Here is a 23,662-nt window from a genome sequence, read left to right as displayed (position 1 = left end):
AGAAGGCAGTTACCTACCAACAAATATTTTGAAATACATTGCATAGCAGCTTTCTTTTACACCATAAAAATATGTAAGATTATTTTTTAAATTTACTTGAAAAAATCAGCAGCTTTTAGAATGTAAGAAACAAAGACTACATTTAGATTCTCAGTTTACATATGCATTTAAATAAATTGTATGGTTTTTGCAAGGATAATGGTCCCATAAAACTTTCAACATATACCCAAATGTTCATGTTTCTAAAAGCCATAGAATCAAGGTAAATGACTTTTAACAGTAATTATTAAATACATTTTAGCCTTAAAAGTAGAGTTCTCATTGCTATTTTTCTCCTTAACTAGATTGTGATTGATTTATTTGCTTAGGCAACGGTAAATTTCCTAAGTAAGAAAAAGTTTCCTAGTAATTCATGTTTGTTGCAAAGTAACATGGTCGAGTATCTCTGCAAGCAAAGGCTAGAATTTCTTCACTTTCGTATTCCCTGGAAATGTCTTATACTGTTCAGGTCAAAGTTATATACAACAACTATAGCTAAAAATATATAATTTATTTATGTGCTTTTACTTGCATCGAGAGAATCAAATTATATGATATAATAGAAAATTTTCTTCATAATTCTGTGCCTTCTAACCTAAATAAAAAAGTAAAGTCAGCCTACTAAGCATATTAATGTCTAAAACAGAAACTTTTGCCAGTATAATTTAGCTTTCAGAATCAGAATGTTTCCCAAAGGAATTGAAAGCATAGACAGAAAGGGACAATATTTCTGGTGTCACAAGATGTTATCTATTTTGTGTTAAACACAAATGTCTATGTCATTGCTTATGTCCAGGATTTTCAGCCAATGCACTTCTTCATTTTCTTATATTCCAGGCAGCTTCCTACTACCACCATAGGTCTTACTTTAAAGAAAAAAACCCACAAAACCTCATCTGCCTAACTACTATGTCTGGTCTAAAAATTAGGTCAGTACACAGGATTGTACAGTACATTCAGGCAAAGGCACAGGGACAAAAGAGACATATGAGAGCACCATACTTGATGTGACTTTTATGTTTGTGTTTGTACTATACTTCCAGCCTAGGTGCTTGTTAGATTCCACAAAACAGTAGGAGTGCTCTATGGGATGTCTATGTAACCAGGATGATGACAGATGGAAAAATTACTGGGTCCAATTAACATGAGGAAGTTCTTCAAACTTCATCTTCTCTTATCCACAATGAATATTCCAAATTCTCAGTGTATAACTTTGAATTTTAGACCTTTCTAATTGTTCTCAAGGAAGACTACAGCTAAAGAGCTCTGAAGAAATAATGTTCTTTTTCTATGTTTACATGATTCTCATTCTTACAGTAAAAAAATTTTACTTAAGAAAGTTATAAATCATTAAATAATCATATAGCATAATTGTAAAGCTTATTTTATGGAGGCTCAAATATAAATGAACAATTTTAGAATATATGAATGTATGCAGCTTGATGGAGAGAGCTGTATACTTATCCAGGTGTTATTTTTTTTCTGTGAGAAGAGATAATCTGACATCTCAGGCAATCTAATCGTTCTCTGGAACAGTCTGCTTGTTATTCCTTGAGACTAACATCTGCAGTCTTTGTGTATTTATTCCATCTAGACAAATGTGAAAATGAAAAGAAGTGGTATTGTCCTAGAGAGTATTACAATCAAAGCAGTAATAAAATATGTTGGGCTAAGTGAATTTTTATTTCCTTAATAGCTTCTCTTAATAAAAACATTCTTAAAGATATATAAACTGAGGAGCTTGAGGAATCAAGACAATTCAAGAGCAAAAGGACATTGTTTCTTGTAATGTAAAAAGATATACCTACCTTTGTGGAATATAAAACATATGTTGAGGAGGTGGTTTATAGAGGATTCCTTCATACACAGGCCAGAGCCCACTTAGAATTCTGAAGAGAGAACTTTTCCCACAACCATTGGGACCAGTTATCAAAAGATGCATTCCTTCTTCTACCTAAAGTAAGAAATAAAATTACAAACTGCAATAGTTTGAAATGATTTCTTTAGGCAGCACCTAAAAGTGAATTTTTTTTTTTTTAATGTTCAAACACATGATAACCTAGAATGGACAAGAGATCAAGGAAAAATATTTCAGGGTTGAGAAAAAGTTTGGCTTTTGACTATTCTCTGAAGCTAAAAGCATCATTACATAATTCAATTCCAAAGGAAATGAATCTTCTCGAAATGGGCACTGGCTTTCCAAAATTATAATTTGTTATCAGATACCACATACACATAGAGAAAAACAACTGCTTGGGAAATAAGACAAATCATAAAAATTTAAATAAAAATATGAGGTGTAGTGGCTCACGCCTGTAATCCCAGCACTTTGGGAGGCCGAGGCGGGCGGATCACGAGGTCAAGAGATGGAGACCATCCTGGCTAACAGGGTGAAACCTGTTTCTACTAAAAATGCAAAAAATTAGCCGGGCATGGTGGCGGGCGCCTGTAGTCCCAGCTACTCCGGAGGCTGTGGCAGGAGAATGGCGTGAACCCGGGAGGCAGAGCTTGCAGTGAGCAAAATCAGGCCACTGCACTCCAGCCTGGGTGACAGAGCGAGACTCCGTTTCTAAAAAAAAAAAAAAAAAAAAAAATTTAAATAAAAATATATTACATATATTTTGATATTAATATTGGATTAAATTTACATTGAATTCAAATACAACTGAAAATTAACTGCAGTTAATAGCTACAAATCACAGTTATCCAAGGAGTCAGCTGGGTTTAGTTTTATACTTCAGCAGTCTGAAATGCTACAAAAATCACAAAAGCCCATAATCAGAGAGAGAAGATGATTCAAATTCTGCTTTATTCACAGATGGAGGAAATACCTTTAACAAACCAAGGATAGAAGAAAGAAAGAGGATTGTATTTTAGTTTCATGTCTAGGGATGAATTAAAATACACACACATATAGAACATTACGTATATATGAATAATATATACAATATTCATAAATAAAACAGAGGTTATTTATTTATTATCTCTTTGATGATTCCATTTATTTTCTCTTATTATTGACATTTAAACTGTTAAATTTCATGAGTTCCTATTCCACATAATAGGATGAAGAAGTTGTCTTATTACGGTATTTAAAGGGTATAGTGAAGAACAAGCAATAGAAACACCATTTAAAATTTATATTTACTTCTACCAAGAGCAAATGAAATTTTATAATCAGTGATACCCAAAAAATAAATATCAGAAATTTACAGAATGGCTGTAGATCTAGCTCTGTTTAGAATGGACATCAATATTCAAGTATCAATAATATAGAATATATCATACTGAAACTCAAAGATGAAAGAGTATTATATTGCTAGCATACCAAGAAAATCTCAGGAAGAAGCTAGAAAAAATTAATTTGTTATCTGCCTGTGCTCTTCCACTAGAGAAAAAGCTTCCACTAGAGAAAAGTTTAATTTTGTAGAAGCGTAAATATTTTCCAAATGATTTTTTAAAAACATATATACCATGGTGAAAAGCACATTGGCAAAATATTTTAATAAGGCCATTCTCTATTAGGAATTCTCAGAAATTTAACACATTTTGAGGGGTAATTGGAGACTTTCTACATTAATATTAATGTTTTCTCAGCATAAAGTTCTCTGATGCTTAGAATTCTTTTGTCTCACACTAACTTTTCGTCTGCAAATAATTTTTAAACTTTTAAAAATTTATTATATATTTATTTATTTTTGAGACTGAGTCTTATTCTGTCTCAGGCTGGAGTGCAGTGGCATGATCTTGGCTCACTAGAACCTCTGCTTCCTGGGTTCAAGCGATTCTTGTGCCTCAGACTCCTGAGTAGCTGGGATTACAGGTGCCTGCCACAATGCCCAGCTAATTTTTGTGTTTTTAGTAGAGACAGGGTTTCACCATGTTGGCCAGGCTGATCTCGAACTCCTGACCTCAGGTGATCTGCCCACCTCAGCCTCTCAAAGTGCTGAGATTACAGGCGTGAGCCACCATGCCTGGCCTGCAAATGATTTTTTAATCCTGAAGGCTAACAAAGGTATGAGATCCTTTCCTCTAGAAACTTATTTTTCAATCTACGCAGAGGACACAGAACTTCCTATTATATTTTAGGGACATGAGAATTTAAATATAATTCTCTGAGTTAGAAATAAATAATTATGAAGAAAGTGTACTTTACTAACACATATCTTTGTACAACTTCAAACCTTCTAAGACACTTTCACTAGATTATTTTTAGTTTAGTTCATTTTATATAAAAGAAACTGCTCTATATTTTTCTGCAGAAAGAGTGTGATATGCCCACACTAATGTAGTTAGTAAGCAAAGCTCAAGACACGTACACTATTTATTTAATAAATAGAGCAACAAGAGTTGATATTATAAAACCTATCCTGACCAAAAAAAAAAAAACCCCTCTCTATAAAATCATAAACTATAAATTGTGAAACCATTAATAAATAGTTAAATACTCTATGTATGCCATTAGTACCTAATTGGTACTTGTATTCAGATCCTAGTAATTAGACCACCCTATAGGTCTATACATGGAAAAATAAAGTCTGACCAAATTGCAGCTAAAATACAATTTCTTTAAATTTACTTACACAGGATTTTACCCTGTTCGATGCTACTCATCCTCTCCTTTCAACTCTCAGTAACCCAAAGTATTTGCAAATACATCTTTAATAATTAAACCTTGACTAAAGTCCATACTAAAATCATTAATTAGCATGTTTGTCATGTTTGCAATTCTTTTATCAAGTCAAATCATTCCTTTGTTTGAACCTAGCTCAACTTGCTATATTATAGTTATTAATGCTTGTCAGCAAATTATTTTGTGCGTGAATCCCAAAATGTGTGTTTGAATTTTATAATGCCTTAAGCCAGTGACTCAGGTTTATTGGATACTTTTACTTTTTAGTTTTTGTAATCAGTACACAAGATATTAAATAAGAAATTATTGTCAACAGAATTAAAAACTAAATTCCAATACATAGATCTTCTGATTATAATAGTACATTAGTACATGTAATTTATTTTAAAAATTTAAGTCACAGAATGTATATTGACAAAATTAAACTTGCTAATGACATCTATTCATATTTTAGTAAATATATTACAGTATAGGCTTTTTAAAAAGTAATTTCTATAGGGCAAAAAATGAAAATTTATTTCCAGGTACAAATTTCTGATGAAATTTCCTATTGTTCCCCAAAATTACCTTGTGCACTATAATTTTGATTTTCAACCTGGCAATAAAGCAGTAGAAATCAAATTTCTCTTTTCTCTCTGCTTTCTGAGGAGTAACTGCTTCTGTAATTGAGCCACTGTGCATACCTTTCTTGATTTCCCCTTTCCAAATGCTCCTCCAAGTATTTAACATAAGGTACATGAATTCTGAGTTGTTTGTATTAGTGTGATGGCAACAATCAGAAGATTCTTGAATATCATCTTACTTTGAAGTTTAGCCTGGAAGCCACCACTTCTCCTGCTGGTGTAATTATGGGAACATTTTCACAAATAATTCCATGATCCACATCGATAACTTTTCCTGTAATTAAGAAAAAGTGTAAGATACAAACGTTATCATGGGTTTCTGATTAAATAACTTAAATTATAATGCAGTCTAACAGGTAATTTCAATTATAAAGATAATTCACAGTAGTAAATTACAGAAACAAATGTAAATATAGATATCCAGACCTGAGGCAAGGTTTAATGTAATGCAAATTTGTACTTATTGACACATCTACTTGGAAAATCTTCCTGAGAAACATTATTTTATAATAATCGAATGTCAACATCATTACAATAGCAAAGCTATACAATCTGAAATAACCCAGCCCTAATTTTGACAAATACTCTATTTCCCTAAATTAACATTTCTATAGAAAAAAAAAACCACAGTGCTGCAAAAAAGGGAATTACGACAGAGAATAATGCAATTTTTAAAAATATGTAACCAGGCCCGGGCGCGGTGGCTCAAGCCTGTAATCCCAGCACTTTGGGAGGCCGAGACGGGCGGATCACGAGGTCAGGAGATCGAGACCATCCTGGCTAACATGGTGAAACCCTGTCTCTACTAAAAATACAAAAACTAGCCGGGCGAGGTGGCGGAGCCTGTAGTCCCAGCTACTCGGGAGCCTGAGGCAGGAGAATGGCGTAAACCCAGGAGGCGGAGCTTGCAGTGAGCTGAGATCTGGCCACTGCACTCCAGTCCGGGCGACAGAGCGAGACTCCGCCTCAAAAAAAAAAAAAAAAAAAAAAAACAGTCTTTTGAAGAACATGACATTAGATCGAATTCTATTTGTTAGTTGCATTTTAAAAGCAAATGATTCATTATGCCATATGTTCAGTTTCCAAAAATAATTTGGAAATTTGTGTCCTAAATAAAAGTAGCATAACACTGTGGTTTTGTGGTAATATCAGTCACCACCCCTCAAATTGCAACACTAATATTAGGGATTGCTGTTTAAATAATGTTGGTTATTTAAATGTTGGTTCCTTGTAACTACTAAAAGCTGTCTTCTTAAACTTTGGTTCTGTTGATAAACACTTACATGTAGGAAAATATAAAAGCACTTGAGTTTAATACCTTTAATTGCCAATGTGTCACTGAGCGGTAATTCTACATTAGCTCCATTCCTGCTATGGCTTTCAGACTCTTGAATGACAGCAGTTCTCTTATAAATGCCTCTTTTTACTTCATCAAAGACCCAAAACATATTGTACACTCTAGCAGTGTAGCCTGCTAATTCAGTTACCTGAAAGCAATGCAGAGAAATAGAGTTACTAGACCCAAGACAATAAATAAATAAATATGTAATCATATGTTTCTTGACTTAATGTTGAAGATCCTATCGTATTATACATGAGATATATAATACATCTGAAAACTAAAACAAATGACAGTACAAAAGAGCACTATAACACCATAACATGTTTGATCAAAATTATAAAACATAATATACAGATTTTAGAATATTAATGAGACTTAAGGATCATTCAGTCAAATTTCTGATTTGGCCTCTGTTTACATGATGAAATTCATTTCCAATAAATTAAAAATTTTGTGGAAAGCTTAAGGTCATTCAATGAAATTATAATCTTTTATATTTTGTATCTTTTTTCTATTTAAAATAGAAGATTTTAGTAGGAGAAAAGTACCTTTTGTCCTATTATGAAATGAATGTTTCCGAGCCAAACTGATTGTCAAAATTACTATATTTGGCAGGATACCAACACTGAGAGCAAGCTCAATGGAAAGCTTCAAATCCTTTTCAGTATAATTCCCAGAATCCAGCTTCTTTTGAAGCCAAACATGATTTATATGCCCAAAGAAAAACGTTAAATATATTCTTTTTTTTTCTAGGTAAGATTATAAGATGAGCTAAATCTCTACTTTAGTCCACAAAGCTCAGTGGAATGGTGCCTTGTTCCTATTCTTACAGCTGTTTACTTTGGTTAACCTACTGCTGTTTTTCTATTAAAAGAACACCTTGTTATCAGGATACTGTGAAAGGTGACTCATTTCTTATCAAGAACATGTTTCTCAATGAAAAAGAATGCACAAGAACTAAGGATAGTTCTTGCACAAGAATGCACAAGAATAATCAAGACATCTCAGAAATGAATATTTCTTAATAAATTGCAGAATAATACAATGCTGACATTTGTGTAAAATTTCTGTGTATGCAAAACATAAGCAGTCAATGTGTAGGTATTATTATTAAAAGCCTTCTACCACACATCTCTACTGAGAGATCTGTAATTACACTATTATTTCATTTCTGTATGTTAATGTTATAGCTATTTAAATGATTTTTAAAGTTATCTACTAGAACCTCTTAGTTGCCAAGTAGAGGAAAACAAATTTAAAGATTAATAAAATATGGATTCAAGTGAAACCTGGGCAAATATAAATATTTGCATAGAAAAGAATTCCAAAACCACAAGTAGAGGTCAATTCAAGAAAGGAAAGAGCCAATGAGTCAGTGGACCAGGATGGAATGTGAAGACAGCAGAAGTGTCTGAAAAAAACTAAGAATGTGCCGGTAGACAAATTACTTTGGGGTACAAGACAGGGAATTTGTCTTAGAACCCTAACTCTACAAAGGAAACTTGGTCCCTCTGGTGCTAGCAGAGAAGACATGGTGGGTGCTTTCATGTGCCATCACAGCAGTAGAAGAATTTTTAGAAGTGAACGTTTTATGATTAAAAGTCAATTCAGGCAAAATAAGGCAAAATGCAATAATTTGTTGAGTTGGAGACAGTTTAGAAAAACTAATTGATATCATTTCTATAACTTAGATAGCACAATGTTTTAATGTGCGATAAATAAAATCTTGATTTGTCATTTAATTTTAATATTAAGTAATTTATTACATCAACAAATCTATCCCAAAGACTATCTCCAGATTATCAACATTACTATTTGAACTTTTTTAAAAAATTGAGTTGCTTGCTAGCCCTTTGTAATTCTTTTATATAGTTTATTCAAGGCTGACTTAATATGCAGCTAAATTTATAATAATGTTCTAGAATTTATATTAATATGATAGCCATAAGAGTAATTGGTAGTGGGAATAACTTTTATGGGAAGATTATATAATATCTGAATTAAATTAAGTAATTTTAATGTTGGTCCTGTGGTATCTGCAGGTCTTATTATTATTTTGTCAACAAATATTTATTAACCATATACAGTATTGCAAGTATGAAAATGGATATTAGGAATGTAAAGATGAGTAAGACAGTTCCTGCTTCAAGGAGCTGAGTGGTGTGATGCAGGCAATATAGACAGTTATAATGTGGTGAAACATCAGATATACACTGAGATGGACACAAAAGAGGAAGACCCAAACTTTGCAGGAGGAATGCGGAATGGTAAGAAGGTATTACCCATTTAACAAAGGAAAGGTAAAAACTTGCAAGATATATAAGAAATGTTATTAGCTAACATTTATTGAGTGTTTAATATGTGCTGTTTTAACTATTCTACATGTATCAGCTCACAACAACCCCACAAGTCAGTGTTATCATTATCCCCATTTTATAGATGAAGAAACAGAGACACAGACACTTTAGGGAACTTGACCTAAGGTCACATAATTTGTAAATACTGGAGCAAAAATGAAAATTTAGGCACTCTGCCTCCAGAGTTCATACCTAAGGGTTTCTTTACAATGTGAAAACAAAGATGTCATACTATAGAGAGACAAAGAGAAGTACCAATTGATAGTATAAAAAACAAAGGATATTAGCAGCATTACACTGGGGAGTTGCTGCCCTTAATCTTGATTATACTCAGCAATTTTGGCAGAGAAAAGATATGTTTCCAAAATACTAAGCATACTTGGTAATTGACGTTTTGCTTGATTTTCATAAATTTTATGTTAATCGAATTGACAATAAGAAATTCAAGTACCTCTTTGTATGAAGACATAATCCTTTCAATAGCATCAGCTCCAGAGGCCAGTAAATTTCGAGCAGTGGTAAAGGCTTCTGTCCGTTCACTAACCATAACTTGCTTTTGGCCATTCTCTAGATATAAAAGCATATTACAAAACTATTGAGGTTTTTTTTTTTTTTTTTTTTAGTAACTTAATGTTTTATATTATACAAACTAAATTGTGGCTAAAACAACCACATATTAATTTTTCGTTAGTAGTAGCAATTTTCTAGAAATATAATGAATCATTGAAAATTCAGTGTTTGGGCCAGGTGCAGTGGCTCACACCTGTAACCCCAGCGCTTTGAGAGGCCTAGGTGGGCAGATCACTTGAGGTCAGGAATTCCAAACTAGCCTGGCCGATATGGTGAAACCCTGTCTCTACTAAAAATACAAAAATAAGCCAGAAGTGGTGGCGTGTGCTTGTAGTTCCCGCTCCTTGGGAGGCTGAGGCAGGAGGATCACTTGAACCCTGGTGGTGGAGGTTGCAGCGAGCTGAGATCATGCCACTGGACTCCACCCTTGGCCACAGAGTGAGACCCCGTCTCAAAAGAGGGAAGGGAACGGAAGGGAGGGGAGGGGAGGGGAAGGGAGGGGAAGGGAGGGGAGGGGAGGGGAGGTGAGGGGAGGGGAGGGGAGGGGAAGGGAGGGGGGAAGGGAAGGGAAGGGAAGGGAAGGGAAGGGAAGGGAAGGGAAAGGAAAGGGAAAGGGAAAGGAAAGGAAGAGAGAGGAGCAGAGTGGAGAGGAGAGAAGAGAAATAACAGTGTTTGTATCAGATTTTGTTTAAAGTTCCTCTTGTTTTATTACTTTTCCAAAATGAGAGTTGGTACAAATAAATCAAAAGGAACTAAGACTATTTTCATTTAGCATTCTTTCAACCCTTTCCATATTGGACTCCCTGCCCTGCGGAGGGTGCAATAAAGTACTACTTGGCAGCTTGGTGTGGTGGCTCATGCCTGTAGTCCTGGCACTCTGGGAGTCCGAGGCAGGCAGATCACTTGAGGCCAGGAGTTTGAGACAAGCCTGGTCAACACAGTGAAACCCTATCTCTACCGAAAAAAACAAAAATTAGCCGGGCATGATGGCAGATCCCTGTAATCCCAGCTCCTTGGGAGGCTGAGGCACGAGAATTGCTTGAACCTGGGAGGCAAAGGTTGCAGTGAGCAGAGATCACACCACTACACTTCAACCTGGGTGACAGAGAGAGATGCTACCTCAAAATAAAATAAAATAAAATACCTACTGGGCAATAAAATAGTATTGATCTGGTAATTAAATATTAATACTACTAACTAATAAGCAAACATTTGTGGTGTAGTTTCTTTAATAGAAATGTAAATTAGCTGATTCTCATAATATAGTCTCTATCTACCTTTCTCAATCATCCTTCACCCTATGCTCCAGCAGCACCCCATGCATGACATACTCTGTTAATCCTCTGGCATTTGTATATGTGATTTCTTTGGACTTTAATATATTTTCCTTCCTTTCTTGCTTAACTTTTTCTCCTTCTTTAAGAGTTAACACTTTACTAAAGGTTTTCCTAAGAATCCTTGTCTCTTTCAGTGGACTATAATTCCTTTGAAGGTCAAGACTGTGTGTTTTATTCTTTATTCCTAGTATTCAGCATAGTGTCTAACACATAGTACTCCTTAATGTGTATTGAATGGATGGATGAGTAGATGGATGGATGGATGGATGGATGGATGGATGGATGGATGGATGAACATCCTAAATTACTGTCAATAGAGAATTATGGTTAAGAGCTAGGAATCAGACTAGGTCTGAATCTAGGTTTTATTCCTCATGGACAAGTAGTAAGGTAACTAGGCAAGACACTTCTCCACACCTATTTTCTCACCTGTAAAATGAGGTACATAACTATCTCAAACAGCTCTATCTCTTAGGGTTCTAAGGGTTATTGGTGAAAACCAAATAAAGTGCTAGTCTAATACATGGCCCATAGTAAGTGCTCTAAATATCAACAGTTATTATTTTTTCTAGTTGTCGTTGCTATTATTGTATATCCACTCAGTTTTTGTTTTAGTATTCAAAATTACATTCTCCAGGTTGTTACTTTAATCTTTTTATCAGTTTGATTCTCTAGCTGGTCCTTCTATAGGTTATCTTCAAATTTCCAAACTAGATATTAAAAATTAAGGAAGAAAGTAGCAGTGATATAGATAGCCCCATGCCCATTTTGATATTTAGTTCACTCTAATTTGTCTCAAAGGATTTCAGTGCAAATATATATATATATATATATATATATATATATATTTTTTTTTTTTTTTTTTTTTTTTTTTTTGAGGCGGAGTCTCGCTCTGTCGCCCGGACTGGAGTGCAGTGGCGGGATCTCAGCTCACTGCAAGCTCCGCCTCCCAGGTTTACACCATTCTCCTGCCTCAGCCTCCCGAGTAGCTGGGACTACAGGCGCCCGCCACCTCGCCCGGCTGGTTTTTGTATTTTTAGTAGAGACGGGGTTTCACCGTGTTAGCCAGGATGGTGTCGATCTCCTGACCTCATGATCCGCCAGTCTCGGCCGCAAATATATATTTTATGCCTTGTTGTAATTATCAGATATTTTTACTTTTTTTGCACATAGACAGCTCAACTTATTTTGAAAGGGATACCTGCACAATATAAGGTAAAATTCACCCAGCAAGTATTTACTGGACACCTAGATGTGCAAGAAATTAGGCAAGATACTGCGGGACACAACAGGAAGAAATGTGATTTTCAGATTTTATTTTCCCGAGGGGGCTTATAGCTTGGTAGAAGAGAGATGTCAAATTCCTAAACAATTATGTCGCAAAGTCTGGATGAGTTAATGCAAGTTTGGAGAGGGCAAAAATTATTACTTGCTGCAAGAGACAGAAAATGCTTCATGGAGGAGTAGATTTTGAGAGACGTCTTGAAGATGGCATACAATTTTAATAGATTAAAAGTACCGCATAGGCAATAGCACAGAGAAGGGACATGTCAAGTAATGCTAATTGAATGACAAATTGGTTAAGTTTACAGTATGAGTTGATGTCAAGCACTGATTTCATGGACTATCAGAAGCACCATGAGTTCACGGAGATGTTTTACCATAGTCCAATGTGTCCTCTCCTAGCCCTACTGATAATGACTGCTCTAGAGAACTACTGTTAGTCCCCTTGAAGTTAATTAGTCAGTTTGCCTAAAGAAGGAAAACAAAAAGGCTCATGAGCATTGGTATAAAGGAGAAGCGAAAGATGTGATTACATAAATAGACTGGGAACAGACTATAGATATTCTTAAAGACATGTAAATGTGTGATAAAATTTAGATAGCCACAAAAAGAGTACTGAAATAGTAAATTGCTAAATCAGTTAAAATGCTAAGAATAGTTTCGGCTCATAGAAAATCCAGCTGACAATCTAAAATAATTATGGAATTTTATGAATTTGGGTTAAAAGGGATTTCAGTAGTAGTTTTCATCGACAGCCTCTGTCAAGAGGAAAAGACATTTGCACAGATGGACTGGCGTTTCATATGGCATGATAATTTCTGTCTTGCTTTGGCAGATTAATGCCTATTGGGTCTTCTTCATGTTTTTAGCAATAAAATAACAAAAACTTCCTCCAGATTTTATGTGGCTTTTTATTCTACTAGTTCTTCTTTGGCAGGTACTGTGAGAGCATTGCCAGTAGTATTTTGTCATGTACCCAACAACCAACTGCCTGACCTCTAAGACAGGGCCAGATTCCTTAGTGTCAGAGATATAAATCCATGACCTAAAATACTAAGCAGTTTTTATTCTAGGTCAATACATTCTTTTTGTCTTCACTAAATATTTTTTAGCTATTTTGTCAAAAGTTCCTCGTTTAAGGATTTCATATTTAACACGATACCTGTTCATTTTACTCCTACTTTTGAGCTCTGATAGTAACAAGTGCATATTGAAAATTGGTCACATGTCTTGTTATTTCACAGAAAAGATGGGAAAGAATTTTAAACTTAAGGTATGCCTTACAGATTTATCATAAACCTTGGAACTGTACATCACAAAGAGTGAAGCCTAATGTAAATTATGAACTTTGGTTAATAAGAAATAAATATTGGTTCATCAGTTGTAATGAAAGTTCCACACTAATACAAGATATAAGGCATAGGGGAAACTATGGGGATCTCAAGAGGGTATTTAGGACCACTGTACCTTCTGATCAATTTTTGTGAACTTAAAACCTATCTAAAGAAATAAGATATATTATTTTTTAAAAATAAAAAGTAAGTTTATTCTTCTACTTTTTTCAAACTTATCATCTGAGTTTATTTGTCTTCATTATCTTTCTCTTTGTCATCTTGACAAATCTTGACAAAATTTACAACCTGTGCCTATCCTCCACCATACATAAACATCCATTCTAAATGATTGAAGATCTGAATATGAAATGAAAAACCAAGGAAATTTCTAGAAGATACAATAAGGAATGTCTTTATTATGTTGAGTTAGGCAAATATTTCTTAAATAGGACATAAAGTCACTAACCATAAAGAAAATTATTGATGAATTAAGCTATATTAAAAGTATGAATTTCTATTAGACACCATTAAGAGAGTAAAAAGGCAAGATGTAGAGTGGGAAAATATATTTGAGATTAAATGTGTGTGTGTGTGTGTGTGTGTGTGTGTGTGTGGTGTGTGCATGTATATTATATATCCAACAAATGACTCATTACATAATACATAAAAACTTTTACAAATCAATAAGAAAAAACTGATAAACCAATGTAAAAATGAGCAAAAGACTTACAGGCATGTCATAACAAAGGCTATTCAAATGTCCAATGAATAAATAAAAGTGCTCAACCTCATTAGTCATTAGAGAAATGCAAACTAAGACCACAGTGAAGTACCACTATACACTCATGAGAATGTCTAAAACAAAAAAGCCAGACAAAGATGATGTGGAGGAACTAGAACCCTTACACATTGCTGTTGGGAATGTAAATTGAAAGAACTATTTTTGGAAAACTGTTTTACAAAATCTGCTAAAGCTGAACCTATGCATAGGCTGTAATCTAGCAGTTCTACTTCTAGTTAAGTACCCACAGATATGTATATATACACCAAAAGATATGGACAAAAATGCTCTTAGCAGCACTATTACTAATACGCACCAAACTGGATATAATCTAATGTCTACTAACAACAGAATGGTTAAATAAAATGGTATAGTCATGCAATGGGATGCTATATAGCAATGAGAATAAATATACTATGGTTATACTCAGTAACACTGATGAAGCTCATAAGCATAATACTGGGTGAAAGAAGCTAGTCATAAAAGAGTATGTATTACATAATACTATTTATGTAATTTTCAAACTAGCAAATACTACTTGATAGTGAGAAGGTGAGTATACTTTGTGACAACTCATTAACTGGTACACTAATGATTATGCCCATATTGGCATATATGCTGTACTTTAAACAATTATAGTCACTTATATGCATACCTAATTAGAGTTTTAAAGTACGCCTTTGATATGTATTGATAATACTGCTATGTTCATTGGTCAAAAAGAGTACAATTATATCCAAATTGGCCCACAATATAAAATAATATTTCAATGATTTGGCATTGGAATATGAGACAATAATGCAGCAGAAGCTGAAGCTATGGATATAATCTTATTGGCGGTACATTTTAGGAATAAAAGCATTCACCAATGCTACTGGAGTGCATGCAGTGTCTTTCAGTTACTCCTGATATTCTACTTCACACTCAGAGATCACAAACATGTGGACATTACTGGCAGTGCTAGTAGCTTAGACGTTCTTTTTTCCTGCTTGTTAGGTGTCTGTGATAAGATATTGACAGAGGAACCTCATAGCTTTCACTGGCCTCCTTGCCCAGAACAGCTTTTGATATCAAGAGAAGAAAGGCAGCCTACTAATGTTAAAGAATTGAGGTTGTAGACCTGAGGTAACTATTTTCTTCACATAATTTCAGTCATTCTCTTAATACTAAGTAAATAAAGGGGTGGTAGTCTTTAAAAATAATATAATAGAAATTCTACATAACTACTTCAATGCCTCTTTGCCAACCATTTGGTCCCATGATTAATCTGCCTCAAGCTTACCCACGTTCCATACAGAGTAAGTTCCAATGTAGCTAATATGGTGGCAGTATGATGCAGTAGAAAAAAAGCAGTGCATGTGGAGTTATAGAACGCCCTCCATCCTTAGGGCTTCCGCTAACTACCTGTGTGACTTTAGGCAAAGCTGGGGCTCTAGACCAGATGGCCTTTAAGCTCCTCTTTTGATGTGAAAATGCCATGTTCTATATCTAATTTTTTTTTTTTTTTTTTGAGACGGAGTCTTGCTCTGTCGCCTGGGCTGGAGTGCAGTGGCCGGATCTCAGCTCACTGCAAGCTCCGCCTCCCGGGTTCACGCCATTCTCCTGCCTCAGCCTCCCGAGTAGGTGGGACTACAGGCGCCCGCCATCGCGCCCAGCTAGTTTTTTGTATTTTTTAGTAGAGATGGGGTTTCACCGTGTTAGCCAGGATGGTCTCGATCTCCTGACCTCGTGATCTGCCCGTCTCGGCCTCCCAAAGTGCTGGGATTATAGGCTTGAGCCACCGTGCCCGGCCTATATGTAATTTTATTATGAGAATTCGAATACAAATATAATCTTGTCCTTACCATAAGATTTCACGTAAAGTTTTAGGTGGATAGTACAGCAAATCTGCTATAGAATTATTTTTCCTTTCCCTTCCAACAAAAATTATGCAGGTTCTTCCTATCTCCATTTTCACTTCTGAATTCCTAATCACTTTCAAACTTGCTCCTTTAAACTACAGCAATGATCATATTAGCAAACATCTATTGAATATATGTGAGCCAGGCCTTGTTCTAAGTTTTACATATCTGATCTTCTTTAATGCTTGTAACAACCCTGCTATCATTTCTCTTATTTCGGAAATGTGGAAATTGAAGGACAAAAGATTACATGATTTGCCCAGGGTCACAGTCTAGAAAGCAAAAAAGCCAGCGTAAGATCCAGGAAATCTGACTCAGGAGCCACAGGGTAAGAATATGATAAATATTAACAGTTGCTTCTGCCTAGGTTCTTATTTAGCCAAGGACTGTTTCAAAGCACATTAAGTATGTTACATGTAATTTCATAAAAATTTTGAAAGATGTGTATAATTATCTCTATACTTAAGATAGAAAACTGATGTACATAAAGTGTATGTAACTTTCCCAGAAAGGATAACTATTAAATAGCAGAGCCAACATTTGAAGAGCAACCTTTTTTTTTTCTTTATTCTATTCTCTTTTTTCCCCCTCTACTTCACATTTTCCCCTTGCCATTTCTTCCTGACTCACCTATTTTTCCACCTTTTTTTTTTTTAACTTAAAATATATAGCATCATGCACTTTACCTCTAACGTAGGAGACAACTAAATTACTGAAGATTAGATTAGAATACATAGCGTGTAATTTCAAGAACTAAAACCTTAAAGATATACTATTATCTTTAAAAAATTCTTTTGGCTGAGTAAAGTCACCTGGTATTTTCATGTATTAAGTCTTCGTATGATGAATATATTTAGTAAATACATACATATATCTGCAAACATTACAAGCACAGATAGTAATCCTTAATATTACAGATTTTGAAGAACATTCTCAGTATTCTGTCATATGAATTCATTTTTCTGTCTATGAAATTCTTACATTACTTTTCTCTATATAAAAATTTTCTTTTGAAAGAAGCTTTAAAAATACTTGGTTTCACTTGCCTCAATGAGGTTATTATATTTCAATCTAAAATTTTAATGTTTCTTTAATTTAACATGGTATTTTCAGGATTTGTAGGATTTATTTTTAAATATATTATTATTATTATTATTATTATTATTATTATTATTATTTTTGAGACGGAGTCTTGCTCTGTCGCCTGGGCTGGAGTGCAGTGGCCGGATCTCAGCTCACTGCAAGCTCCGCCTCCCGGGTTCACGCCATTCTCCTGCCTCAGCCTCCCGAGTAGCTGGGACTACAGGCGCCCGCCACCTCGCCCGGCTAGTTTTTTGTATTTTTTAGTGGAGATGGGGTTTCACAGTGTTAGCCAGGATGGTCTCGATCTCCTGACCTCGTGATCCGCCCGTCTCGGCCTCCCAAAGTGCTGGGATTACAGGCTTGAGCCACCACGCCCAGCCTTAAATATATTATTACATCTTGTTAAATAAGCTTGTTAGATTCTTTGTATACATTGTTTACTTTTTACTGGTCTCTGTGGGGTTAATTTGTCACCACTTAATAGCTGCATTTTTGTTGTTCTATGCTGAATACTCCTGGGTTTTCTAACAACACCAGTGTGTCCAAGCACTGACTAACAAAACTACATCATAATCTTGTCTATAGAGTTTTCTCTAATATACATTATATATTAAATTTTTAAAATGAGTATTGTTATTTTAAGAAATGACTTTTTAAGTGAATATCTGATAGTTTTGGCTTTTTTTGGTAAAACTAATGTTAAAACCACAGATTTTAAAGTGTCTTTCTCTCTAATACTCTTTTGAAAAAGTAATTTTATTTCATTATGAAAGGATTATGTCTAAAATACTATTACTAACAATACCTTTTTCAATATAAACTTTTTAAAATTAAATTATTTTTAGTAAATTTTGAAACATAAAACCATATAAAATTCAATTTTCTCAGTAGTCTACATATACTGTCTATTACACAGTTCAGTTGTGAAGTATAATTGATATATGTATAGCACTTGCCACAGAGAAAGGCTGACAAATACTAACTTACTAAAATGAACATATTATGTTAAGGATAACTCAACTTTAACGAGTGTTTTTGTAAGCATTAGTTAAAACATTGAAGCACTTTTTCAAAATATTTAGGTGTATCGCAATTATTGTTTTTATTAGATCACTTCAAACAAATAGCTATTAATCCTTAATTCTACACAAAATAACTATAAAACAGTATAGATTCTGTAACAATATTCTTAGTTTTCTAGGTAATAATTGTCACCGTATATCAAATATAACATGTTCTGTACTTCATAAACATTATTCAGTTAAATCCTCACAACAATGCTCTGAAGTAGCCTTTCTGGTTCTCATTTTACAAATGGGGAACTAAGGTATAGAGAGTTTAATCAACTCTAATTAAACAGACTAAGAGGATACAAGTAGGAAGAGGGGGAACCAAAAGTTGAACAAAACTCTCTTTCACTACAAAGCCTATGCTTTTGTCTAGCTTCTTAAACACCATGGCCAATTTTAGCCCTGTGATTTTTAAGGAGGGATGTCTTATTTTAGGAAAAGAGTAGAAAATACTTCTTCAGTTAATTCTTCTCTGTTCCAACAGATTAAGATCCAAACTCCCATCCAAGGATGATACAACATTTTAACATTGTTTTTTCTTCCTTGCCCTTATCTTTCTTTGTTAGTCCAAAGAATGAAAACCGTTATTAAAAAACTGTTGAGACAGTGATAGGATAGAATTAGCCAGCTGCAGCTTGACAACCACCATTCCTACAAAACCACCAAATCATGCTGCACAAGAGGTTATCTATGTTATTCACAAGTAGGGGAGCCCTTGTTCCATGGCATTTAAGCATTCCCTGAAGCAATATTCCTGCTTGTCCATTGTAGTCAACTGAGTTTTCAAATCACAAAACAGGGCAAATTCAGTTATAGAATATTTATAGACTAAATGTATGGGATGTGTAGAACTAACATTTATAACACATGAGGAAAGCTTGTGTTATACTCTTTCTGAGGGTAATGACTTGTTCTGAGGTTAAGTGTGAACTAGAGAATCATCCTATATTAGGCAATATAATTAAAATTGCTCAAGGTCAACTCCCAGAAACACTGCATCATAGATCTCTGAAATAGCTCAGAACTGGAAACGTCTTTGAGCCACTGTCTCCTTTTTCATACTGTTGTTCTTATTATTGGATGCTGTAAAGTCTGCCATTGTTTCGGACCATTATTAACTAGAATAATGACTATGTACACAGTTTAGCTCACATAAAACTAGCAATGGCACCTTCAAAAGAAATAATGTTAAACATATATTTGAGATTAAGCATAAATGTCATTACCACCATCTGCAAAGCCAGTCGCAGTGATAATAGGTATAGCCACCATAATTAGTCCACTGCTGCTCCAAACATACTTCATCAGGAATTGTTCTATCATGATGTACCACAAACGTTTGGATAAAATGAGGTTCATCTGATCCGCTAAAGCTTTGTAACTTTTCTGAAGTTGTTTCATTTCTACCTATAAAGAGGAAAAAGAGGTGAGGACTTTCCTTAAAGACATATACATATTCTTCTTTTTTTTTTTTTTTTTTTTTTTTAGTATGGCATTATCTATGTGTCTTAACAACCAATAAATGCAGATTAGTACCAGTATTAGTTATTACTTAGTTTTGGTCACATGTGTATTTTTTTAAAAGTTTATGCTACTCAGTGGACATAATGTTGGGTATAACATACATATAAGTAATTTATACTTATGATATTTAAATTTTATGTATGAGATGTTAAAATTAAATTATATTATATAAGATATGAATAAACAATTGTTAGAGCTTTGTCTTTGTTGATCACACCAAAAATACCTGAAAATGGACACATGACATATGTATGTATAGACTCTACTTTTGAACTGACTCACTTTGTTGGATTTTGTCTTTTATGCAAGAAGTCTAAGCACACTATAATTTATATCACTGAATTCAATAGTTCAAGAAGAATCACAAATCAATATGATATATTACAGTATATGAGGTAATTTTCAAGTGGGAGCAGGAGTCCTAAATTTACTTTAAATATTCTTTTTCAGGTTGCTACTGCTATTAAAAAAGACACTGATAATTACTGATGCTTTAAAAATTAAGTAATTCTGCTTGGTGATTGACATGCCATCTTCAACAGTAGAATACTTTATTTTATTCACCAAGTCATTTAAATTAAGATTGCATTGCCTTTAAAATTTCTGTCTTATTTCATATTCTGAAGTTACCTTCATGCACTATGAGTACGTATAATTGGGCTAATTGTTTTAGGGATCTGCTTAATGTTGAAAATCTGTAATAACTGAAAACATTCTGAAACTCCTTTTGTACTCCTCATTTCTTCTCTAATCTCAACTTTTTTTTTCAAAGCTGGACAAAATTTCATTTCACTTCCTCTTTTCATTTTGTCAAAATATAGTGCTGAACATGAACTAAGAGTAGTAGAAATGCCATTTTGTGAGACACTCTCCTATGCTTCTTGGGAATGGGGATGCTCCATGTTCATCAGACATGCAAAATTGTTAAAAATGTCTTCTATAAGAAATCCTTGTCCCCTCTCCCCCTTTGACAACAAAGGAACAACAAAGAATATCATTCTAAATTTTCCATTTCAATGGAAACATGTTTAGTCTTAGTTTCCAAATATATATTTTCTTCTGGTAGGTGTTTTAGGGCCACCTACCAAGTTAGGATTTAAGGTTTAAGAAAATGCGATAGAAATAATTCTGACCATATTTGAGTAACTGAGGCTAAGTAGCCTTTTTCAGAGTGTTGCAAATTTTATTCTCATGAAACTTTAGAAAAGTTTGCACCCTATAATTCTTTAACTGGTTACGGTTAAAAGGGGTAGTGAAGCATATATTTTAATTCAGGTTTAGATGTCAGAGGAATCTAAGACACTAAAGAAGTGGGTCCATCGACAGGACAACAGATGGTATCTGGCACTGCAGTGGCAGCTTGAACAGTCTCACATTTCACCCATCACCTTAATTTCTATCTTACCTTATGTCCTCTGTAAAAGGCAATTTCTTCTACATTGGCTATAATTCTGGAGTGCACATACCGCAAATAGCCTTTTCTATGAGCTTCCTCTGCCACCAGTTTGCCAAATTTGGGAGAACAGGCTTTCAACACTTTAGCAGTGGCATATACCACAAGTCCTGCTAATAGGGTGGGCCCAGTTGGGCTTGCTCCTCTGGATGTAGCAGTTTGAATGAGTGTATAGGAGGTCAGGATTACATCTAAAATAGGTTTGGTCAGATTAGAATACAAGTGAGCCACAGATTGGGAGAACATCATAATATCCTCTGTAAGAGATTGGTCAGGGTTTGCCAGCCTCCCATCCATATTGATCACTTTATAGTAAGTCTGATTTGTAAAATAGGTTTCATAGGCATGGTCTACTAGGCGAGTTCTGAAGGCCAAAGCCAATTTGCATTCCAGGTACCTTATTGCACTGTTGACGAAGGTAGCAGGGATGGCAATCATAAGCCACTTGATTAATTTGATGATGAAAGTCCGAGGCTTCTTTTCCACAATGCTTTTCACGATTTTTCCATCCAGACCAGCCACATAGATAGACAGAAAGGTTCTTGAGATTAGAGCCACTGAGTGCAGGCAGAGCCACCCTGTTTCAGTGGTCACAAGTTTTGGAAACAAAATTTTCCGAAGTTCTAGTAGCTGTTTGAAGAAATCTGCGTTCACTCCAGGCGAAGGTATTTTACAAACGGTCTCGGTGCAATGCAGTATATCTGTGTTCTCTGCAGCAGGGTAAGCTGCTTCTTTTTTCTTCCCGTGGCCAGATTGCTTTAAACGCTTGCCAATGATGGGATAGAGGGTTTTCAGAGCATATGCCGCAGCTACCAGGCAGGCAGCCCTCTTAGCTGCACTCGATCTGGTCCATTTCACTCGATCAGCTGCTGCATTTAGCATATGTGTCATTTTCCCAGTTACCCAAACCGGCTTCCAAACGAATTCGTTTTAAAAGATCATGCTTCACAGAAATCCCCAGCAAATGTTTCAGAAAGTCCTACAGCGTCCCATAGTCTGCAGCGTTTCTCTTCCACTGTTTTGTTTTTAATTTTGTTCTGCTGTGCCAGATGCAGCAGAGCTCAGACTCCGCTGCATCTATCGGGAATGATTCTCTCAGAAGCTCCAGCTGCACCAAGCTCCTCCCTCCCAGGCCCCTCATTGGCTGTGAGGGCGGTGGGACCTTGGAATCTTAGCAGCTTCCCTTTGAACCTTGAAAATGAGGAGACAGCAAAACGAATTACATCCTTCCTTAAACAGGAGTTCAGAGAGTTAAATGTCTATTTTTGGAGAGGTCGAATCAGGCCATCTGCTGGCGAACAAAACCGCTCTAGCTACTGAGCATGCTCAGTGTCACCTAGAAACCCGCAGAAGTTTCAGAATATACATCACTTCGGTAAGATTTCAGTACCTACGGCAAACAGAAGAGCAAGCAGAAAGGGAGATTTCCAAGCGAACAAATCCGGCTCTAGCTACTGAGCATGTTCAGTGTCACTTAGAAACCCGCAGAAGTTTCAGAATATACATCGCTTCGGTAAGATTTCAGTAGCTACTGCAAACAGAAGAGCAAGCAGAAAGGGAGATTTCCAAGAGTTTTAGTGAGACGAGGAGGGAGAAGAAACCACGGAAATGAGGGAGGAGGGGCAAGAGGATCAACATAAAATGAATATGGAAAAAGTATGGAAAGAATCTGAAAGGGATCAGAAAAGAAAGTGATAAGTGGGAGGGACACTGGAGAATGCCAAATATCAAATACAAACACTTGGATCTGTTTTTCCGTCCCCCCACCCCCGGCTTTTTTGGGGGTCTGATTTCACACAAGGTCTCAGAACCTAATAGACAAGTTGTAATTGAGGGTATCCCTTGTAAATAAATAGGATAAAAGTCTTCCGTGTTACAGAAAATAATTATTTGCTATGCCTCTAGCCATTCTCCCTTTTTCCCCTCCATCTTACTTGTCCTTATGATAAAAATCTTCCAGTCCCATAACTGGAGATCTGATGTACTCATATTTATTTACAAGGAGGCGACTATTAAGTAAATGAGAGCAATGTTTCATTTTTACTACTTCCATGTGTTAGGTAGTTTTTACTTCGAGGTGGGTAGCACTTATAGTCAAAGTTTAACCATTTGGGAATTCAGCTGGTGTTGGATGATGGAAATAACTTCTCTAGGACCTTACTTCATTTTTCAGGAATTCCTTGTCTTTTGCAAGTGTCTTTTTTGTTTGTTTTGTTTAGCTGTAGAGATAATCTACTGGCTACTTCCTATTTCCATTTGGTTATTTGATAAAAACTAAGAGTCTTAAATTTCTTCACATCCATAATGGAGGATTTAAACTGTTCAACAGTC

At 35.1% G+C, this 23,662-nt stretch overlaps 1 protein-coding gene across 1 annotated transcript in view; it reads right to left on the bottom strand.

The window, feature by feature from the left end:
• ABCD2 (ATP binding cassette subfamily D member 2) overlaps nt 1–22,646 on the bottom strand; it is a 63,353-nt gene extending 40,707 nt beyond the window's left edge. Inside the window, exons 1-6 of the mRNA XM_010366155.2 lie at nt 21,284–22,646; nt 19,581–19,761; nt 9,446–9,561; nt 6,614–6,782; nt 5,475–5,569; nt 1,848–1,993 (exon numbers count right to left, since the gene is read on the bottom strand). Coding sequence (XP_010364457.1) covers nt 1,848–1,993; nt 5,475–5,569; nt 6,614–6,782; nt 9,446–9,561; nt 19,581–19,761; nt 21,284–22,222 — 1,646 coding nt within the window. The 5' untranslated portion in view covers nt 22,223–22,646. The remainder of the gene's footprint in view (nt 1–1,847; nt 1,994–5,474; nt 5,570–6,613; nt 6,783–9,445; nt 9,562–19,580; nt 19,762–21,283) is intronic.
• Nucleotides 22,647–23,662: the final 1,016 nt, after the last annotated feature.

This window comes from Rhinopithecus roxellana, chromosome 10 (genome assembly GCF_007565055.1).
Source record: "Rhinopithecus roxellana isolate Shanxi Qingling chromosome 10, ASM756505v1, whole genome shotgun sequence".
NCBI classification, from domain to species: domain Eukaryota; kingdom Metazoa; phylum Chordata; class Mammalia; order Primates; family Cercopithecidae; genus Rhinopithecus; species Rhinopithecus roxellana.
This window is presented reverse-complemented; position numbering and strand designations above follow the sequence as displayed.